Source organism: Amblyomma maculatum, chromosome 1 (genome assembly GCF_055883805.1).
Source record: "Amblyomma maculatum isolate TAMU_Amacu chromosome 1, ASM5588380v1, whole genome shotgun sequence".
NCBI classification, from domain to species: Eukaryota; Metazoa; Arthropoda; class Arachnida; order Ixodida; family Ixodidae; genus Amblyomma; species Amblyomma maculatum.
Window position 1 is genome coordinate 282,610,031 of NC_139344.1, and position 22,504 is coordinate 282,632,534.

The window sequence follows — 22,504 nt, forward strand, 5'->3', positions numbered from 1 at the left end:
CGATTTTATGTATTCTGATACTGAAAACAGCAATAAGCTAGTGCTGACAGCAATCGAATGATGGCAGAATTAAGCAAGCACAGTGCCCCCTGCAAGGAACAAATCTTGCACCCAACAAGGAAACTGCAGTGTCAGAATGCGACTCTATGGCTGTTGCATTACTTCTATGCCAACATACCCACATTTGTATCCACCTATAGACACAAAACTACCGACATCCTGCTACACTATGATTTCTGCTGCTGTTTCCAATCCCTTTATTACCACAACAGAAGTGCCATTTCCTTTGCAAATAAGGTAACAACGAACAAAAAAAGAAAAAAAAAACTTTTTGATGTAAAAAAATACAGGCTGCATTCACAAAATGTTAGGTTTTGTTTACCAAAATATGATCATGCTGGCGGAATACACCAGCAGTACAGAAATTTAATTACAGAATCCCATTATGTTCTGGCCAGATCCCTTCAACATACACGATAAATTCTGATCCTCCTACTTCGTCTCACCTTCCTAGCAGAGTTTAAATGCCATATATACCATCAGAAGCCTAATCGGGGAAAAAATGCAACATCAGTCAGATAATTTCCAGGAATAACAGGATTACAGGGACACCTTAATTATTAACTGGATAACCTAAAGAGATGTCTGGCAAACTGCAGACAGACATGTTAAGGTCTGCAAGTACAACCATGAAAGAGTGGTAAAAAATTGACAACGGTTTAGCTTTGGTTAAACCTAGTGTGAAGTGATAGCTCCGGCCGAGGGACGCGGCGCGCCTCTATATATACTTGAGATTGATGTCAGTGATTATGTGTCTCGCCATGCAACTGCTCACACATTAAGCTACTTCCCCCATCAGTTGACCTTTTACCTTGACCTCTGGTGGGAACATAGCTACCCAAAGTGGTTGTGGCTTAAGCTCCAACTTGACCTCGAAGCTGTATGAAGGAGCCACCACTTCAAAACTCGATGTAAAGGCATCAACAGCTTCTAAGACCATCACACTGGCAACAGATAATATAATAAGATATCCCCGTAAATTTTTCAGTCCGTAGAAAGGAGTCAAAGCTCAACTATGAATCTGCCTTAAGCAAGGCAACTGTTGCAAGAAAACACAGTCACACTATTTGGATTGATACTGCATACCAACAGTGTCACTTCACTTACCAATAACTCTAATCTGGTCGACCAGGTGGCTGTTGATTCTGGCCACCATTTCATCAATAGCAATGTTAGTGGGCAGTTTGAGTGACACCACCTGCCGAACAGCAGAGACACCTTTATCTGTACGGGCTGCACGCTGAAACTTGACATTTTGAGGAATGTCAATGTGCTCCCTCTGAATGAGCTCTCCTTTGTACATGGCGGTGAGCAGGTCCTCCTCTATTGTCTTGGTTCCTGGATTCCTAAAGAAACACAGAAACACGTACAAGTCAACGATTACTACAAAGTAAGGTTGCAATATGTATGATACTACACACACACACACACAAAAGGAGGATGCCAGGGGTCCAACTGCAGGAACAAGATTTAGAGTGACTTTTGGAGCAGGAAAATATTAGCTTTGAAGCAGAAAATTAAAATTTAGAGCAGGTTATGGGATTAACTCCATTGCAGAGGTCCTTACAAGCTATGTTGGTGCAAATCTTTATTTACAAGCTCAAGCAAAGGAGTGTAGAACATACCGAAGGCTGGTATAAAAGGTCTTCTATTTTTACTCAATAGTATTTTAGAGTACCATATCATTAGACTAGGCCACGACTAGATACATGAAAAGACCAAACTGTTCTTGCACACAAGTATAAATTCGATAGCAGCTTATACAGTGTACCTGTCAATAACATCAATTCTTTGCCTTTCTGAATATTTGTGCTCCAGTTCTCAATATGCTTAAGGTTTTCAATTCCTGCTGATAAAATTACCTTGTTTCATGCTTTTTTCTTGACATCCAATTTAATTATTTTCTCAGTACTAGTGAGTGATCGCTTGCTAGCCATCCCCTAGTCCCCCAAAGCTCTTTTGTTCTTCTTCAAAAGTGGGCTGCTCAGAGGCAGCATCTGCTGATTTCTACTTGCTCCAGCTTTCTTCAACAGCAATCCTCTGTGCATACAGTAGTACTGCGATAATACAAACCTCACAGGGCCAATATTCATACAATCAAAAGCGAACAAAATTAAGTACAGGAAATGCATTCATGCAGATCTGTTTGCAGCTAATGGAATTTTTAAATGGCAGTGTGGCTATCACTGACTACTTCCAACTGCTGAATGCAGCACCAGCGATGTGCGAGTCGTGTGCTATCACTCACTGCACAGCATGTACCAAGGCATGGGCAGCACTCAAGTGTTCTAGAGTGTGGTCTCGACTTGCATGCCTGTGTCGTCTGCACTGGTGTAGGAAAGTGGTAGCAAATTCGAAAATGCACACGTTATGAAATTTTACAATGTGCCATGCTGAAATACATATGAACTGTTACTTTGTCATAGAGATTCTGGTGTACTTCCCTTAAGACTGCAGGCTGCCAACGTGGCTGGCTCTCATTTCCTGCTAAAACTAGTGTGATATAATTATTCAAGGCTAGTCGGAACATTTTCATGCAGTGTGGCACAATTTCATCAAATTACAAGCTTTTGGTGTAGCTTAGCACAAAAATACACAACTGTATCAAAATGGCACAGTTGGCACAGCTGGTGCCACCCTAGGATGGAAACTCATTTATGGAGTAATTTTTTCCTTTAAATTTTTAAATAAAAGTACAGTAAGAAAGAAAGAACATCGGTTGTTGACCTTCAGACATTATGGAACACAATGCGAAAATCAGCTCTGTTACCTCTTTCAGGGCTACGAAAAAAACAAGCAATTTCTAAGGGGTATTTATTTATTAAAATACCTTAAAAGCACTCCTGAAGAGGGTATTACATATGGGGTATAGGAAAATCTTTTTCAATGAATGAAGCAAATAAACAACCCTGGTATAGCATATACCAAAATCTGGCTATTTAAATTCTCTCTTCAAACATGTAAATAATATTTCACTTAAAAATTATACATAACATGAAAACCTTTTCAGTGCATACTCTTGGGAAGAAACAGACCAGAAGTTTTGAAAAAAGCACTGATATAAAAGCAACCAGTTGCAAGGGGGCCCCGTCCTGTCCTTCTTGACTGTTGTGTCGTCTTTGTCATGCTTATATAAGCTTACGAGCATGAACGAACTAGGGCCACAACGCATATTACAATAATAAACATTTTACAATAAGCAAAATGTACTCTGATGCTCCTTTTCTACTTTTGAAAATATTGTGTTAACCCTTTTGAGACCATAGAGAAAAAAGGCAACTTTAAAGGGCAACTCAGGTGTTTTTTTCATCATTTTGTGTTTTTAGCTGAATTCGAAATTCCAATTAGAAGTATTTTTAAAAAAGAAAAACAGCAAATCGAAACCGAAACAGCTTACACGATCAGAAACGACGTCCCAGTTCACGAAATGGTGACGTCACACTCATATTAGAAAAACACTCGTATGTGCGTTGGATGGTGAAATTAAAGTATGGAAATCATGACGCACTGCACAAAATGTCCGAGGTAGTTCAATATAAACCTCACAATTTCATAATCACACGGGAAGTAAACAGTAACACCGGTATACTGTTTGTGATGTCAGAAACTCAGTGTTGCCCACAGAAATACTCTCAACTTAAGCCATGAAAACGGCATATTTTAAAGCAGAGTTGCACGTGAACAAACTATCGTACAGCGCCCAAATTTTGTAGAATGTGTCAGGACGGAGAGGAGAACATATGGTAAAATTTTTATTAGAATATTCAAATGTCAAAAAAGCTCTGGAGTTGCTTAAAGAGACTTGTAAAAAAATATTTAGTGAAGCTAAATTTTTATTAGAACGATTGTTCAAGCACATACAAAATGTTCTGTTTAAACATAATGTATAAAATAATGAAAGAATCCCTCAGAGTTTGCTGAAAAATTAACAATTGAAACGGGAAGGAATATCAAAATAAAGACAACATAATAAAAATAATTATGAATGCTAAACCACATGCTAAATGCCCCACAGTGCCTCCTTTATTAGCTGTAAAAATCTGGCACACTTTTCTGAAGTTTCTTTCCTTGGTGTTGCTTGGCACCAGTAGTCACCACACAGTTCCCACCGTGGTTGTTGAGACTCTGACTGCACTGGTATATGGTATGTGGTGAAGTCCACTGTGAAAGCTTGTAACATTCTTGCAACAACACTGTTAAATTACTAGAGATGCCCGTTTGCAGCTCAGCCTCTTTCTGCTCACAGCACAACTTACAGTTAAGTTCTTGACTTTTTGTGATTTATGGTAAGCATGTTTAGCAAAGGAGTGCAAGCTAGTTTACCATAAAAGATTGAAAATCTGTGCAAAAAAAAATCTTTGAAAGCTACGTGGTCAAACCCAGCTCACTGTGGCTAAGAATTGCACATTATTAATGTTCTGCAAAGCCGCCACTTGTAACGAAGCTTTCCTCGTAACCATGGACTCGCACTGTCCAAGTCTGCAAGTTGCAGGAGCACTAGCATTGAAATAAGCAGCTTCAAGGTATTATCTGTGGTGGAAGCATACTACTGTAGATATTACCCAAATTTCAACACAGTTTCTGCCTAGGAACTTTCACAATGCCCAAGTAGATGACGAGGTACATGAACTTGAGCATTTCCCTTGGAGTGCACTTCGAATACCAAGAGCGGTCGGAATGAGAATGTGTTAGTTTTTGATAATCAGTGCCAATGAGTTATTTGTGTTTCTACATGTAGCTTATAGCACTTGGGTAAAAAAAAAAATTAAGAAGTTCAGGGGCAGCAGCCGAAGTTTTCTTTATGTGGTTCCAGCTGCAACGCCTACATCTTATCTCAGGTGGGTACCATGTTTCTTTCTAGGCTAAAACTCAACATCTTTGCGCATCAGCAGCAGGCCATTGTTACCACAGTTTGTGGAAACCCTACCAAGCAGACTGAGGGCTCATAAGTAAGTGCTTAAGAGTTAGCGGAAACTGAAATTGTGCTCACTTTCAGCCACTAGCTGATGTTCTAGGTAGTTGTACTCCTCAATTACTGTTTGAGCTGAAATTAGGGCTTCAAAATTGTCTTCAAAGTTTTTACTGCTAGTCTGATAAAAAAAACCATAGCCAAGACGGCTGAACCACACAACTGACGTTGCTTTCTTTTCGCATGGCACTATGTATGCTTAGCATTTTTTTTGCTATTCAGCCGCTTCCACTCTTCACATAAAAATCTCATGCGTTGCTGCTTGCTGAGAAAAAAAGAAAAGCTAGGCTAAGCCCACAAGTTTGGATTTCAGTAGCTTCTAGATGGTGCGACGTCTAGCAGCATGAGAATAGTAGTGCATGCAAAACCATCATTCGTATTCCATTCCGATCCAACCGCCTGCATACTGGACATTAAGGAAAAAAAAAAAAAACAGTCAAAGAAAAGTAAGGAATGGCACCCATCAAAACCAAAACCATTATGATGGCTTCCTCAAAAGATAGGCAATATTTCGATCAAGATATATCTATTTTTGAATAATTTTCTTTGTGATGAGGCCTCACAGAGAATGCCGTCGCCCACAAGGAGATTGCCACTTGAGAAGTGGTCGAGCAAGGAAAGTAACAATTTATTTTTGTGCAATTCAAGTAAATAAACTCACACAAGGTAACTAGTCATGAGTTGTTCTAAAGCCTTACTGTCTCAACGAGCAAATAATATTATGTACAGCTCCTAGTGAAATAAATCCCAGTGTCCAGCGACCGGACAGGGCTTGAACAGTGTTGTAGTTGGTCTTCATTGTTTTTTTCACATTCTCAACAGCTTTTTAACCAAAACACCAGAAATGTTTTTGTACTGCACAAAAACTTCAGGATGGAAAGGAATATATAAACAAACTATGAGGTGGTTTTGAAAGAGTTAATACAGCAAGTATTTTGCAAACTGGAACAAACTACACTTACAACACAGCTCTAGCAATACTAATATGCTCTGCAACAACTAAAATTTACCAGATACCTTTGCATTCCAAGGTAGTCCTTTCCACTATAACACATACAAAGGGCCATCTTCTTAGCTTTCACTCTGAGGGCTTCAGCATTTGATGCCTTGGAAGAAGAAAATATCAGGTTTGTTACACAGAACACCATGCAATACATAAGAGCCCATATAGCCTATAAAAGAATATTCACATGACATACAGAGAGGAAACAGCAATACCTCACTATCCGACTTCAGCCGCTTAATGTCTTTTTCTTCTCCGTCATTCTCCAAAGCATGCTTCATACTTATCACATTCTGTAGATCTGACATGATGCTGGTTAAGAAGGGCCACCTAGCTTGCTTTTCTACAAACACCAGGTGAAAAAGGCGCTTCAGTGTCCCCTGAAAACATAATGGTCTTAGTTTAGCGTCTGCAATAACATTTACCCACGGCAGAACTTGGTCCTGTTCTGCAAATACCTATCGAAATACACATTCCACAAAAGCCATTGCGCTAAGGTGGCGTCGTTTCTTTCCGTGTTAGTTCAGCACAGTTCAGATGAAAAGTGAAACGGGCGACGTAAAGGGATAACACCAATTTGAATGATATAAGCTCTCATTCTAGAAGGCAGATGAAGCTTGTTCATTGCCGCAGCCGAACAATCTCACAATTAGTACTTCACTGGGCAAAGACGCAGCTTACAGCGTTGCATTCGCCTCCTTAAAACTGACTATATTTTAACAGACTGCTAGTTTAGGTGCACTTCTGACACGATTTTACCGGCGCATCGTTCACAATGCCTGAAAACTGTAAGTGCTTTTACTCGCACACACACGTTTGAAGATCAGCTCTAGAAAAAAAAAGAAGAAAAAAGAAGTGTAGAAGGAAGCAGTTCACAACAACAAAAAAGTAATCGCAATACTACCGGAATTAGCAGTATGGTACAGAAGAGCTTTTCACAGCATGCGAAGGAACTGCTCGATCGCTCCCACTGCATCTCTCTCACGTTTGTTGCTAAACCCTGAATATTGTTGGAGGTACGGGTGTCCACGATAAAAAAACATTTCAAACCGCAGTAAAAGTTTAGACGTACACTCATAGGTAGGTCACCAGCAGACAGCACCAGAAACTGGAAGAAATAACGGGTAAAAGTAACTTTGAACCGAAGTGTTCCTCACAGCCATGCATGCAACCATGCGGTCACACACAGAAGCACTAGAAGCTACCACAGCAAAACATGCGGATGCGGCAGCAAAAGCATAGGTTAGCTAATCCCTACCGCCCATCTTAATGATGATAATGATAATGACTTTTTAAGATACTTATTTTTGAGTCCTCGAGTCATTCCTTCAGAGAAACGAAAACAAACGAACGCAAGGATGCGTAAAATACGAAATAAATTGGCCATCCACAACAGTTATGTAGTATATACAACGAGACTCAATTTTTTTACTTCCGGGTCTTTTTTGTGATTTGGTCAATTTGGTTTCTGCTGGCATTGCTTGCAGGCGTGCGGTTTCGTCCTTTATTCTCTTGATACTTGCGCTCAATTTGCTGGGAATGTGGTGTTGTGTTGCACTGTGGAATGGCAAGTCTGATCACTACGCGCTGGCTAAAAACTAGAAAAAAATAATGAGAAGGAGGGCAACTTTAGCAATACCAGGTGCTTTAAAAGGGGAATTAAGAGTAAATGTACCCAAGGGTGCTCATGCAGTTCTTGCCTTTTTTTTTTTCTTTAAAAAAGGCACTGGCATTGTTAAAATATGAGAAAGGCAACTGAAAGCGTAAAAAAAAAAAGAAAAAAAAAAAACGACCTTGAGATGCTCATAGTCTTCCAGCTTCAAAAGGCAGCTTCGCGCTTATACTATTTTCTGTTACGGTATAGTTACGGCATCAACGCGTGTTGGTAATTTTGCAGTTTATTTTGGATCGATGCGGAAGTCACCTTGCATCTTTTGGAGAAAAGGAGAGGAGAAAAGTTAAATGTATACAATGCTTAGTAAAAGGCTTTCACCTATGCATGTGGCACGTGAAAGGCCTTGCTTGGGATCTGACTACAACTTGATCGTGGCATTGAAAGTTTTCAGGAACGGGCTCGGTTACAGAGTGAGCTGGAAGTGTTTCTCTGCATGTAAACTCCCATTTTCTACCTCGCTGACATTTTCTACCTCGCTTGGTACTAACCATATGCAGCCGAACACTCCAAGACAGCTAAAGCGCATGACGAAGACTTCCGGTTGCAACGTTTCTGAGGTGCGTTCATTTCTGGAACCTGCCTGGAACAGCCGCAGCGCTGATCAAAGGATTGTTGCGGTGGCACCTGGCAGTACCGTGTTTGCAAGAGTTGATCTTACGATCACTTAGGCGCCCCGAACGACGCCCTGAGCAGGAGCAGATGGGTTCTTTTTCAAGCTAGCTGTGACTGAGCACACACGTGAGGGTGTATTACAGGCTTTGTAGAAAATGATAGAGAGCCCCTGTGGACGACAACGAGTACGCGCGCTTATAGCAAGTACGTGATATCCAGCCACAAGGCGTGGGAAAACGCCTGTCGCCCGCAATTCAATCCGCGGTGCGTCTGTTCTGGCTTTTTGACCGTCGCTAGTTAGTTGATACCTCAAGCAGCGCTGCTTCCTCAATGTTCTATCCCCATCCTCTTTTCTTTGTGTGTGATATTGGCTAGCGACTACGAGGCTTTATTTCGAGTATTTTGTCAATGACAATTGTGTTGGATAGCGCTGTGAAAGCCAGGACATTTTGTGTTGGTTGTTTGCTTTCGTTCGGGAGCCTAGCTAGCAGCTTTTATATCTATACAGGTAAGAAGTATGAATTTTGGCGAGGCAATACGATTTTTGTGCTCTGCACTCGCCCACAGGTCTATTGAAGCTCATTTCTACAGCCTGTACTAGGCCTTTTGTCACAATTTACTCCTCACTCCCAGCCTTGCTTGGAGGTCATTAATCACATGCTGTAAAAATGTGCTGCAAAAGTTTTGCTGGAGAAAGTAATATGAGGTGTAATTACAGCTCGAGAACAGTTTCCCATTTCCAAGAATCTTTGCTCTTCTAATGTTTTCATTAATTGACAGTATGATGTTAACCATGAGACAGTTCCTTGGCATTCTAGTACTCCTACAGTTTTAAGAAAAAAAAAAAAAACAACGCACATACGTAAACAAAATAAGTTGAGCTGTCAAGAGCATGTAGCTTAAAATAGCGAAGATTGTGCACACTTCTAAGGTTTCGAAGCACTGGTAAGTAAATCTAGATCTTCTGCGGGAATATCACAACCCAGACGGCCACTGACGTCCGACGGACAACCGAACTCGGCCTCAACTCGGCGGCCGATTTCGGACGTCCGCCGGAATTCCGGCGTACGTACGAAAGCGGATGGTCGAATCCGTTCGCCCAGCGGACAGCCGCCGTACGTCCGCCACTGGATTTGCTTTTACACAGCTATTATATAGTTTGTAGTCGTCGTGCTCATCTGAACTGCGTATAAATCAGTAGTGCCGTCAAGTCCATTATATGATGCCAGAGCGAATCGATGCGATAGAAAGCGTTTCCATTAAACAGCTTTTTTTTTATTTTCCGCATGTTTCATCGTTGAATTCTTCCATCAAAAATTTTTGATGAAAAGTTAGATGACCATTAAACATTTTCTATCATGATGCTTCAGTGAAATTTTAATCAGTGGCTGAATAGACGCAGCAAGCAGCAAGCTCAAAAAGAACGAAACCGAACCTATCCTCAAAAAAATCTGAAATGAGCCAATCCAATCCACCTGACAAGTTGAAGTTTAGTCATGGGAGATGGCTTCACGTTTCCGTGTTCTGCATTTTCTGCGCAGTTACAAATACCTACGGCTGTAATGCACTGCTAGCATTGTTTTTGCTGTGGCTTGGTGCGGCTGGCACACTTTGTTCACCCGCCGATTCCAAAGTAAGTATTTCACCGAACTTTTGTTTCTTTAGTGGAACTTTTCGATGCACCGATGGTGCTGAGCTTTTGGATAAGGAAACAGCTCTGTACAGCAGCCGAACGGTCGAGTGTTTTAGGCGAGACTGACAGGATGGCTCCGCGCCGACTAACTAAATTGCAGCCTCAAGTCTGAGGGCCATCTTTCTCGGCATTACTGGACGCTGCGCCAGTAAGCCGCGCAACTTCTCTGTCTCTGATAAAGGAGTGCCTGCCCGAGCTTTAAAGGAGGTAATTTGTTAACCATGCGCAACGTGCTGAGTTGTAAAAACTATACGAGAAAACTTTTGCACTCCGCGAGCCTATCGTGCGACATGCCTACACTTGTGAAAACGTCGCGCGTTTTTTTTTTTTTTTTTTTTTTTTTTTTTTTTTTCTTTTTATGGACAGCCGCTCATCTTTCTCTCGAGCTTTACGGCAACTACAGTTTCTAGAAGGAACGGCTGTAGCTACTAAATAACTAAAGGTTTAGTACTCTTCTTCAGCTTTGACAAACCAGGACAGCACCTTGCGCATGTTGGTTATGCATGTGGGACCGAACCGCGCAGAACAACCGGACAAGGAGATGTGAGAAAAAAAAAAGTCAGCACTTGTCTTTTTCTTGACCCGTTGTTCTGCGCGGTTCTGGCAGGAATTTGACATACCGCCGCCGCGACACAGTTGGGCTGTGAGCTCTGGTGCCTGCAACGCCTTCTTTTATGCAAAACAGGCATACTGGGAGGCCATGCAAGCCGCGGGCTCAAAAGAAAAAAAAACAAACGAGTTGAGCAAAAGTGAGATGAAAACAAAATTGTTGTTGCTTTGTCCTTACAGATATTCAAAGGCTCCTCAGAACTTCATTGCATTATTGACAGCAAGATAATGCCAAAGCTACACTAGAGCCATGCAGCACCTTATAGTGCATGATACTGAGCTTATGTCTCGCACTGAAAGCTCTTACCATGTTCTTAGATTATCATATTAAAGTAGCTTTAAACCCATGCTTGTTAATACAGTGATAGCCATAAATTGAATCTAGGGCATCATGCTCACATACAAGGCTTCTGATAACCGCTGGTCACATGATGTGGGCTATAGCAGAAACCTGTACCTGGTCATCTTACAAGCATTTGTGCAATTGATGCTTTTAATGTGTTGTAAAAGTTTTTGTGTTCTGTTTCTGTATGGGAATGCTTTCCTTATTGAAGGCTAACATTTGGCTTGCTACAGCAAAACCTCTACCTAGTCATCCTAAAAACAGCACCGCAGTTGGTGCTTTTAGTGTGTTGTAAAAGTATTTGTGTTCTGCTTCTGTATGGCAATGTTTTTCTCGTTGAAGACTAGCATGAGGCTTCCAAAAATTTTTCAGATGCCATTTGCTGTAGCCGATTTCGTAAGCCAACAGGAAGCAGCACTTTGAACATGGAAAACTGTCATCCACGGGGGAAAAACAGCAACATCCCTTTGCATTCTCATTTCTTTGGTATGGCTAAAAGTGAGTATAGTATCATTATCTATATTATTAATATTGAATCATGATTGTCAGTGTTGAAGTTGTTTGAGCGTGATGATTTTAAACACACAGGACATCCCTTCGACATTAAGGTTTTAGCTTGTTTACATGTAGGATGTAGAACTGGTTTCAACAAACTTTATGCAGCAAATTCTTTTTACATTGTCCACCATGTTACTTTTTGTCATTGTCCGTTCGGTGACTGGAGGAGGGAGAAGTAAATAACCAGTATTTTACGTTTACACAGTCGTCCACTCTTAGCTTGAATGGGAATGTGTGGCATGCAGTTTGCAAAATAGCAATGCATCCGTCGCAGCCATGCATCAAGGCTAAGTGGCTTGTGCGTAGAGGGACTAGCCGCTCCAGCTTCACGTCATCTGCCTCTTTGCTCCGGTGTGCAGACGTGCATTGAGGCAAAGTGGTTTATGTGTAGAGAAACCAGGAGCTTCTTTGTCACATCTGGCTGTTTGTTACGGTGTGCAGATGCACATTGAGGCAAAATGGCTGATGTGTAGAGGGACCAGGAGCTGCTGCTTAACGTTCTTCGCCTCTTTACTACAGTGCACAGTCGTGCATTGATGCTAAGTGGCTTGTGCATGGAGGGCCCAGGAGCTGCAGCTTCACGTCTGCCTCTTCGCTCAGGTATGCAGGTGCGTATTGAGGCAAAATGGCTTATGCATAGAGGGACCAGGAGCTGCTGTGTGGCGTAGTCTGTATATTTGCTATGGTGCATATTGAAGTACATTGGGGGGGGGCTCATGTGTAAAGGTACCATGAGCTGCTGCGTCATGTCGTCTGCCTCTTTACTATCGTGCGCAGGCATGCATCAAGGCAAAGTAGCTTATGCATAGAAGGACCAGGAACTGTTGCTTCACATCTGCTATGATGCGCAGCTGCGTATTGTGGGTGGTGGTGGAAAACATTGCCGTCAGATACAAATACAGGAGGTTACTCACTAGCTGACCCTGAGGAGGCCTGTCCTGACAAAAACAAGGGGTCCCTAGTTTGGGACCCCAGTGGTGGTAGAGGGACTAGAGGCTGGTACTTCACGCTGTCTGCCTCTTCGCTACGGTGCGCAGCTGCGATGGATGCAGTGGCATCTCAAAAAGTGCATGCCACGCACTCGCATGTTCAGTCTGAGTGGACGACTGTGTACCTGCTATAGCTTTGTTATTCATAGAATAAACCTAGGCCAAGTTGGATAAATTATAGCTCACCTCATATGTGGTCAGCAAAAAAAAGCCACTCCAGAAAATCTGATGCATTTACTGTCATAGGATTCTTATTCATATACATGCTACTGACAAGTCAGATTCTTCACCCTCAGAAATGCCAGAAAAATAACCAAGGGTGCATCTGCAATAGTCTAGCTTGCTCTTTCTCTGCAGACTTGAGTCAGATGTGTGTTCCATTGCTGTGGGTGGGACAGGTGTGAATCTTTGATTTTAAGCTTGCAACAAGTATGTTATTGTAGTTTAAAGGCAAAATGGTACTAATAATCGCAGCCCCCCATGGCCTTTATCCCCTTTTAATAGTGTTGCTAGACACTGAATTATTAGTTTACTCTGCACTGTTTCTGTCTAGTTAATGTGCGGAGATGTACATATATTTATATGGCTTGGAGTTGTCGACTTTGCACTTAGAAACATTGTAGCGTTATCTGATGTGTTGCTTTCATTTCTTTAATGATTTCTGTAAGGTATCGGTGGGTATGCTAGGCACCATTATTAGTCTGCTCTTTTTGAGTCACCTGTTCAATGCCCAGCTGCGGCCGTCTCCCACTTGCCCTCGGACAGGAGGCGGAGAGACGCGCACAGAGAGGCAGCTACAGTGCTTAACGGAAACGTAGGCAGAGAGGGAAAGAAGTCCCCTCTTCCGAGGACTTTGCTGTCGCACTCGAAGACGCGGGGACAGGCAGTTTGTTCTCGTTGCTGTGTCATGTAGGGGGCTCATTTTTATTTAAGGAGCTTTAGTTGGACTGTGAAAAAGGCTGACCGCCGAAGAATTGACGCGTTTGAATTGTGGTGCTGGCGAAGACTCTTAAGAGTTCCTTGGACTGCCAGAAGATCAAATCAGTCGATATTGTCGACCATAAACCCTGACTGCTCATTGGAGGGTCAAATTCTAAAGTTAAAGCTCAGCTACTTTGGTCATCTGATGAGAAGAGAGGAGTCGCTGGAGAAAGATTTGATGTTGGGAAAGGTTCAGGGTCGCCGGAGAAGGGGTAGGCAGCGAACGCGTTGGTTAGATGGCATTCTCGAGGCATTGCAGATGAAGCTATGTGATGTTAAGAAGATAGTGAGAGACCGGAAAGCGTGGCGTGACATGGTCCACAGGGTCACGAAGAGTCGGACACGACTGAACGCCTGAACTGAACTGACGAACAGTATACAACTAAGGGGTCCTTAGTACTAAGCGTACTAGTACTAAGCGTACTAAGGGGTCCTTAGTACGCTGACTGGACCCATCACCCGGAGGCAGCACAGCTTTGAAACGAGCATCTCTTTTGGAAGAACTGCTTATCGTTCAAAGAAAAAACACTGTCAGGTTGAAGGGTGTAAGGCCCGCTTCCTTATTGGGGAGCCCATAAAAGTGACAATTATTCAGTGCAGGCGCGCTGAGTGGAGTCTCGTTGAGGATTCCAACCCTGGATGTCAACAATGGTGGGAGATGGCGGCGTTGAAAAAGGGCAAGTGTGTAACAGTGACGGTATGATGCGGAGCGGGAGGATGTGGGTTGGCTCTTCTGATTTGGTCCGCAATGGTGCTGACTCGGACGCCAATAATTGCAATAATTGCCCTGTAAAAGGAGCCGCCAAGGATGCAAGCTTTGGGCAATGGTTGCGCACGTGGGACGCCGTTTTGATGGGTTCTAATTTTTTTTTTTCCTAGGGGAGAGAGTTTGGCATGTGACCTAGTGAGCCAATCATTTCGAGGTCCATTCTCTAAATTCTGTTTGTTGTGAAACGAATTTGTTGTCCCTTTTGCATTGCTTGTATTAGGGAGAGGGTGAAGAACTTATGAAAGTGGAAAGACATGCCAAAATGTTTGTTAGCCAGTCATGTGTGAGTTCGTTGTCATTGGGGATGAGAAATGTGGGCGGAGTCCCGAAGTTAATGAAACGGCCCCGCGGCCTGGAGAACTCATTCTGAGCTAAATTTTGATCTCTTTCCTCTTCGGCATAGATCATGGTCATTGTTTCACCTGTTGTAAATACGTACATTCATGTATAAAATTTTCAGTTCATCTTCCTCTCCGTGTGCAAGTTGTTGTGGCCAGATGCAGTAAATTCACTATTTTCATTTCTATATAACGTGCCTTTCTGAAGATGGTGAGCTCTTTTGTCCAATCCTGTAAGAAAGCAGCAAAGCGCTCCCAAATCTTCCACAAAACTGTGTGATATCTTTAATACTAACTGCGGCTTGGTGTCACTCACAACATGTAGTTGAGGTAGATTTCTTCCCCCCCCCCTCTTTTTGTTCGTTCAAATGAGGACCAGCGGACACTAACTCTTGCTTTTGTAATGCCCTAGGCCCCGCCTTAAGGCAGTACTCCAATGTCAATACCATTTTTATAGCTATGGCTGTCCAACAGCACTAATGTCTTTTATACACTTCTTTTACTAATCTCTTACCCAAGTGGTGGCTTATACTGCGGGGGTGAAAGTCTCTGGACAGTATGTGTAGATTTTGGACTAGAATCGCGATGTAAACGAATTGTGACCTTATTTCTCTTGCACACATGAAAGAACTAACGTTCAACTTTCACATCAACAAGTATGATCAGAGTTTCCTGGTCGATGTGAAAGTTATGTGCTTTGATTGCAGTTTGTGTAGTCCATACACTTGTCCCCGATATTACATAGGGGCAAATTAGGCGCCTTTACAGGGGCAGTTTCTTTGGCGCCCACTACCTTCCCCATAAATAAGCTACAGTGTTTCTTGTGAACAGCTGGCTCCATTTATAAATACCATTATTTTTTTTGTAATTTGTTGTGCGTAGTTGAGAAATCCATGACATACATGCACAGCTGGTTGCCAGAATTGTGCAGCCATATTTCAGTAACTAACATCCATGCTGCATGCTGCCGGTAATACATCAGGAGCTTGTGGTTGTCAGCTTTTTGTGTTTTGTGTGACTATAAGCCTTGCTATTTTAATGTCACATATAGCGCTGTGGGTAAACAAATAACTTTACTTTTAACTTTACTTTTAACTCTTGTAGAAGCATGAACACTGCGCAATCACTGCCGCGGGCTATGCATCCACATTGGGCTTTAGCCACATGTCAAATGTCTATCTTTATTCTGCTGCAGCAGCTTGCATGTTATCAGATAAGTTACTTCGTCGCAGCTGCTCTAAGGAGACGCTTTCTAGACGCTTGTAGCCTAGATGTTGGTGTCGATATACCCCCGACACGCCCAGGGAATGTCTTCGGTAGAGGGCACATGGAAACCAGCGAAATGTGCAGTTTACAGAACAAAAAGGTAACAATTTTAAATGATGTTATTATTGATCACTTCTTTTCAGAGCAGGAACAATGACTTTAGAAATCTGCCTGTTAAACCGCTCAAAATGCAGGTTTCTGCCGCCAGTGCGTACCTGTGTAATACTGCAAAGCTCTGGCTGTGCTTTATGTTCATATACAGCATCCTTTATGCTTAGTTTCTCTGCATGTGCACTCCATGTCTTGGGCATTGCTGAGGGCGCATAGCAGCAAGCATAACATGCCATGTTTGGTCAGAGTGGCATGTTCAAAAAGACGACATAAAAACATTAAAATACTGAATGCCAGGTTCTGATCAAACTACGTTTGTATCTTTTGTTATTCTGCATGGGTTTTGCTGCAGTTATATGACCTTTCTATATAGTATGTGACAGTTCTGAATGGAGATGCATGCGTACAGTGCCACCTGGAAAAAGCAATTGAAAGAAGCTGGCAGTTGCCCTTGGAGATGTGTAATCAAAGTTCAGCACAGATAACTTGAATTTCATTTTCCCTTCTATTGCAGGAGGAGCCCAGCCTGCTCTTTCCATCTTAGGCCTGAAAGACCAGCAACAGCTGATCGAGCAAATGCACAGGATAGTAACTGCTCCTGGAATCCCGGCCTGCGGAGGCCGCCCACAGAGAACTCGATCATCTCCTCGCTAATTCCGAAATATTAGGTTTCAATAAATACCTTTTCCTCCACCACCTCCCCAAGGGAAGAGCTGTCACGGCCAAGGATAATTAAAAAAAATTATTCAAGCAGATTCTTAATACTCCAGTCGGCCTGCATTTTACCATGCCATTCCTTAACATCGATATTTTTTTAGTGTAGACTATTTATGCATGCAGTTTTTGCGATAAAGCAAAAAAAAATGCTGTTTTTACAACCACGCATGCTGGTATGCCTATGCACTTAGCATGTTTTCAGGAATGGTGCATTTGTGTAAAGCTCAGCTAGCATATGTGCCTCTTTGATGGAAGTTTTAATTGCACACTACTGTTCAGTGCTTTGTGTGTGAAAGTAAAGCAGACAACAGGAAACTTGAACCTGTTGCATATTCTATTGTCTGCTTTACTCTCACGACAAAGGCATTGAGCACTAGTATGTGACTGAAATTTCCATGGCACATGCTTGCTGAGCTTTACACGAGTTATTGGCAAGTTTTTACACCAATAGCGGGCCCTGCAAGCATGTTCCGGGAAACGTCCGAATGTCCGCCTCCGGCTGCCCGTCGGACGTCCGTGGGACGCGATCCGGATCCACGAACGATAGTCCGACGGACGTCCGCTGTACGTATATCGAACATAACCGGACTTCCGTCGGATGTCCGAAAAAGGACGTCCGTCGGTCGACCGTCGGACGTCTATGGCCGTCTGGGAACACACTGTCTGAGTCGCATGTCACAATTTTAGCTGAGCAACTTATTAAAACGCGGTGTACCGGCCGTACGTGCTCGCAGATAGCTGCAGTACGCCGCGAGACAAGAAACCCTAGCTGCTCTGACTCTCTCGGGCAGTGCAGTATAAACCGATAAAGCTTTGCAAAGGCTGCAAAAGAAAGTGCACAGTGTCCTACTGGCATTTGCATGCTTTCAGCTCTTAGCCGTCGCAGCTACAATTTGCTCGACAGTCCGTAATTCCTACGTATCGCTAAACTGCGGCTGCCGGAAGTCTAATTATCTGGCTTCTGCTAGCGAAATATACCTCTAAAAATGCTTACAGTAAATTTTAAAAATATATGTAGCGGCTGCATGATACAATCAACAAAAAACGAACTGAACTATGCATGCTAAAGCTCAGCGCGAACAGACGACACACGTTGTAATAGTTGCACTTGCAACGACTTTTCAGCCGTTTATTTATTTATTTATTTTTTCCAAATGCAAACGTTAAATAGGGTCATAGGATTTTTCTCGCTCGCGCGCAAACCGCGTACGAAGTAGTCCGCTGGAAGCATCATTGCGTTATCGGATGATTCTACACACCGAGCGGCGGTAAATAAGCGTTCTTGATAAGCACGAAGCACCTCGCTAGCGTCGAGCAGCTGTATGGTTAAGATTTATTATTGCGAAAGCAATACTACTTTCACTTTCAGCTCCTCGCGTGGCGAGGCCGCGGTAGCTACCATTGACCTTCAGCTTGACCTCTGCTATGACGTCATACCATCTGCCGCAAAAACCAGGGGCCCAACTCGTGCCGTCGCGAGGCGAGGCCGCGCGTGGTGGCTGCTCCTAAGCCCGCCGCGCGTGACGCGCCTAGTGGTGTGACGTGTGGCATTCATTTTAACAGAAGGGTGGGAGCAGAGATCGGCTGGCGCCTGGCAGGGGGTCCGCGAGGACTTCGTGCAGAGAGGTAGTTAGAAGTGAAGCAGAAGAAAGTGTAATAACGGAGGCTGAGGCCCAGAAAATGGCAAGGAGGAGGTCGAGAAAGGAAAGTACAAAAAAGAAATTTAGCACTAGGATCAGCTACATAAACATGCAAGGGGGTAGAAAAAGAGCGAAATGGCTTGAGATAGAACAGCAGTGGAAGGATGACAAAATAGGTGTGTACGCTCTTTGCGAGATTCATCTCAGGGATCTAGAAGATCCGCCGTTTATAGAAGGTTACGTCTGGGAAGGGTGCAACAGAACGAGAACGGAAAAAAAGGGTGGAGGGGTAGGTATGTTGATACATTAGGGAACAAATTGGCAAAGAATTAAATCATCTTGTAAAGAACATATCTGGGTATCAGGAACAATTACCGGCATAAGGACATGGCTAGGAGTAGTTTATTCAGGAACAGGACACCAATGCAAGCAAGAAAACAAGGATCTTGTTGAATGTCTCAGTGACGTAATAAGCCAGTTTGGAAACGGGGCCAATATTATTCTGCTGGGGGACATGAACGGCCACATCGACGATCTGGGTGGATACACGGATTGTAAAGGGAAGCTAATATGCTAGATTTCTGTGAGCGACACGATCTAGTTATAGTAAATAGAGAAACAAAATGTGAAGGCCAAATCACGTGGGAATTCCGCAACAGGCAGACGACCATTGACTATTGTCTAATGTCACAGGAAATTTATAGCAAGGTCACAAAAATGGAAATAGACGAAGAAGGGGAGTGTAGTCTGGGAAGTGATCATAAACGTATTAGTCTGCAGATGGGGCCCTTGATGAAAAGAGAAACGGAACTTAGACAAAACGTAAACGCAAAATTAAACGACGATCAAATAGCGCAGATAGCAGCAGACATAGAGGAAGCAATAGAGAAAAGCCCCATGGAAGACTGGGATTATGAACAGGTAGAACTACTCATAAGGAGTAAAATTCAGGAGGTTAAAGTAGCAAACCGCTGGAATGGAAAGAGGAAGCCACGGAGCTGGTGGAATAAGGAAATCAGGGAAGCTATTGAACAACGACGGGCGCTGCTTCAAGGGAACACCGAATGGCAAAGAAAGCACAGGCTTCTCAGGAGGAAATCGACCGAAAATGGGAATCATATCGACAAAAGAAACTTCATGTGCAGGCCCTCGTCCAAAGTAAATTAAGACAGTCCACCGATCGCTGGATGGCTGATATACACGATGCCTCTAGAGGCGGAGCAAGAAAATTCTGGAACCATATAAGCTGGCTAGGGAAGAAGAATCAAAGAAAGCAGGATCGGATTCAAGATAAGGAGGGAAATTGTTTAAAGGAGACAACGCAGTGAACTACATTACATCAGTTATAGCCGAATCATTTAAGAGCGACGATAGGCTAATCTCCGCAAATCAGAAAGCAACACAAGGTAGCAGAATACAAAGCAGCTTAGAACTGACCAATCTAAACTGGAAAAAGGCGGAAAAAAAATATTCCTAAAAACACATCTACAGGAATAGATGGAATTCCGATCAAGCTGATTAATGAACTTCATCCAAAAAGTAAGGAAACGTTAAAAGCTCTGGAAACAGTTATAACGAATAAGCAAATTCCTGACAGCAGGCGGCAGAGTAAAATGAATTTGATTTATAAAGGGAAAGGATAAAGGATGCACATAAAATCCTACAGGCCGATTACCATAACATCTGTTATGTACAGGTTGGCCATGCAGGCGGTGAAATTAAAGGTGCAAGCATGGGTAGAAAGTAACAAGATACTCGGAGAACTTCAGAACGGCTTTAGAAATGGTAGGCGCTTAGATGATAGCCTGTTCGTGCTTACCCAATGCATCGAAATATCTAGAGTGGAAAATAGACCTTTGTATTTGGCCTTCCTGGACATAAACGGGGCGTACGACAACGTAAGCAGGGAACTCCTGTGAAACATATATTAAAAGAAGAAGGTATCGGTTATGAGATAATAGAGTTCCTACAGAAATATACCGGGATAACAAAGTAGAAATTACGTGGGAAGGGATAAGAAATACGGAAGATGTCAAAGTATGCAAATGATTAAGACAAGGCTGTCCTCTATCACCGGTGCTGTTCATGCTTTATATGATAAACCTGGAATGGAGGATACAAGACAGTAACCTAGGTTTTAACCTGTCATATAGATTAGGTGGAAAGGCGGTAGAGGAGCGCCTCCCCGGTTTGATGTATGCAGACGATATTGTGCTGCTAGCTGAGAGTCTGGAAGAATTGCAAACTCTAGTTAAGTATTGCGGAGACGAAGGGGACGCTCTAGGCTTCAGTTTTAGCGCAGTTAAGTCGGGTCTGATGATTTTCAACGGCTCAACTGATCACGGTCTTAAAATACAAGGCCATGAAATACCCAGAGTAGCAGAATATAAATATCTGGGGGTATGGGTAAACGAAGGATTGGCATACATTGGAAAGCATGAACAATCACTTAAGGCCAAAGGGTGAAGGAATGCCGGGATAATGAAGCATAGGGCATTGTGGGGATACAACAGGTATGAGGCTTTGAGGGGTATTTGGAAAGGAATTATGGTGCCCGGACTTACTTTCGGAAATGCGGTTTTGTGCCTAAAATCAGAGGTACAGTCGACATTAGAAATAAATCAAAGATCCGTTGGACGATTAGCACTAGGTGCCCACGGCAAAACCACAAATGAGGCGGTACAGGTAGATATGGACTTGGCATCTTTCGAAGTACGGGAAACTCAGAGTAAAATATTATATGAGGGACGCCTGAGGAAATTGGACAGTAACAGATGGGCAGCTAAAATATTTAAATACCTGTACTTAAAAAGCGTTGACTCACAATGGAGGAAAAGAACTAAGAAACTAACTAGTAAGTATGCTAGTCACAAGGACGGAGAAATAAAGAGCATTAAGCAACAGGTGAAAAACACAGAAGGTAAAAATTGGATAAATTCGATGGAAAAGAAACAGAATGTGGAATTATACCGAAAGTGGAAAATGCAGGTCAGGAAGGAAGATTTCTTTGATAACTTAAGAGGCAGTGCCCTACTTTTTGAAGCTAGATCAGGGTGTCTTAGAACACGCAGCTACGAAAAGAAATTTAACAATGGATATGACGCATGTGCTGTATGTGGTAACTCCAGCGGATTTCCGCTGTGTTACAACCTGGCGCAACATCCACGTCCACGCAATCATCAACGCTACATGCCCCCAGTCTGCTTCGTCTTCGGATGGAACGACTTCGGCTTGTCCCATGGATTGCTCCGCCGCCTCTGTGCCTGTAACCCTCCCTCAAGGAACTGTGCCCGTCGCACCGATTCAGTCTTCGCTTTCAAGGCCAACTACAGCGTGTCAGCCCCTGACACCACCACAGATGCCGCCAGTGAGTCGAGCCTCGCTTCAACTTGCTGCTAACTCGTTCCGCGTCACCATCAAGCCTACATTGCGCTTTGATATAACGACTACCCCTCCCTGGTGTGTCCAAGCCACAATTCACCAAGTTCTAGGTTCTACTAACTACTGTGGATTTGTCGTCCATCGCCCATCGAACACCATTACGGTGAACTTGCCATCCTTGGTGGACGCCCAGAAAATGTGTGCAGTTACTCAAATTCCCCTGGATGCGAATGAGCATATCCCAGTGCAAATACATTTTGCCTCTGGCCCTGACACCCTCCGCTGCGTCGTTTACTATGTTGACAGCAGAAGTCCTTCTGAGGAGGTGCGAGCAAACATTCGCTGTTCAACTCACGCAGTGTTGCAAGCACGGCCTCTGGGGCACCGGGGTTCATACCTACTCACCCTACAAGGCCCGCTGATTTTGCCTGAGTACCTAACCTATTATGGTGCGATTATCAAACCACAGCCCTTCCGACCTCGTCGTATATTTTGTTATCACTGCCATAAAGAAGGGCACATGCAAAATACCTGCCCTAATCCGGCAGCTGTGGCCGACATGAATGAACCAATAGCGCTTTGTGCCCTATGCAAATCGGCGGACCATGACATGCGCTCCCCCGCTTGTCCAAAGAAGAAGCGAACGAGGCCGTCGCGCAAGCCGCCTGGAAAAGCAGATATTCCTACAAGTAATCGCTTCGCTGCTCTTACATGTGATGAAACCGACTTCCCTGCACTTCCTTTACTTGACCCACCTGCTCATCATACGTCTTCTCAGCATGGTTCATAC

General features: G+C 43.3%; 1 protein-coding gene and 1 long non-coding RNA gene across 4 annotated transcripts in view; one reads left to right on the forward strand and one right to left on the reverse strand.

The window, feature by feature from the left end:
* Positions 1 to 22,504, reverse strand: part of Pus1 (Pseudouridine synthase 1) — a 95,217-nt gene that overhangs the window by 43,672 nt on the left and 29,041 nt on the right. Inside the window, exons 1-4 of one of the 3 annotated variants that reach the window (XM_084591508.1) lie at positions 7,105 to 7,257; positions 6,248 to 6,412; positions 6,047 to 6,135; positions 1,168 to 1,406 (exon numbers count right to left, since the gene is read on the reverse strand). In XM_084591508.1, the coding sequence (XP_084447634.1) occupies positions 1,168 to 1,406; positions 6,047 to 6,135; positions 6,248 to 6,412; positions 7,105 to 7,110 (499 nt within the window). In that variant the 5' untranslated portion in view covers positions 7,111 to 7,257. Of the gene's footprint in view, positions 1 to 1,167; positions 1,407 to 6,046; positions 6,136 to 6,247; positions 6,413 to 6,936; positions 7,054 to 7,104; positions 7,258 to 22,504 lie in introns of those variants that run through there. The other 2 variants (XM_084591507.1, XM_084591506.1) reach the window with 2 other exon arrangements.
* On the forward strand, positions 9,797 to 16,819 carry LOC146206703 (uncharacterized). The gene is made up of 3 exons (XR_014704492.1): positions 9,797 to 9,952; positions 11,337 to 11,462; positions 16,491 to 16,819. It is a non-coding gene; the product is annotated as an uncharacterized LOC146206703 (long non-coding RNA).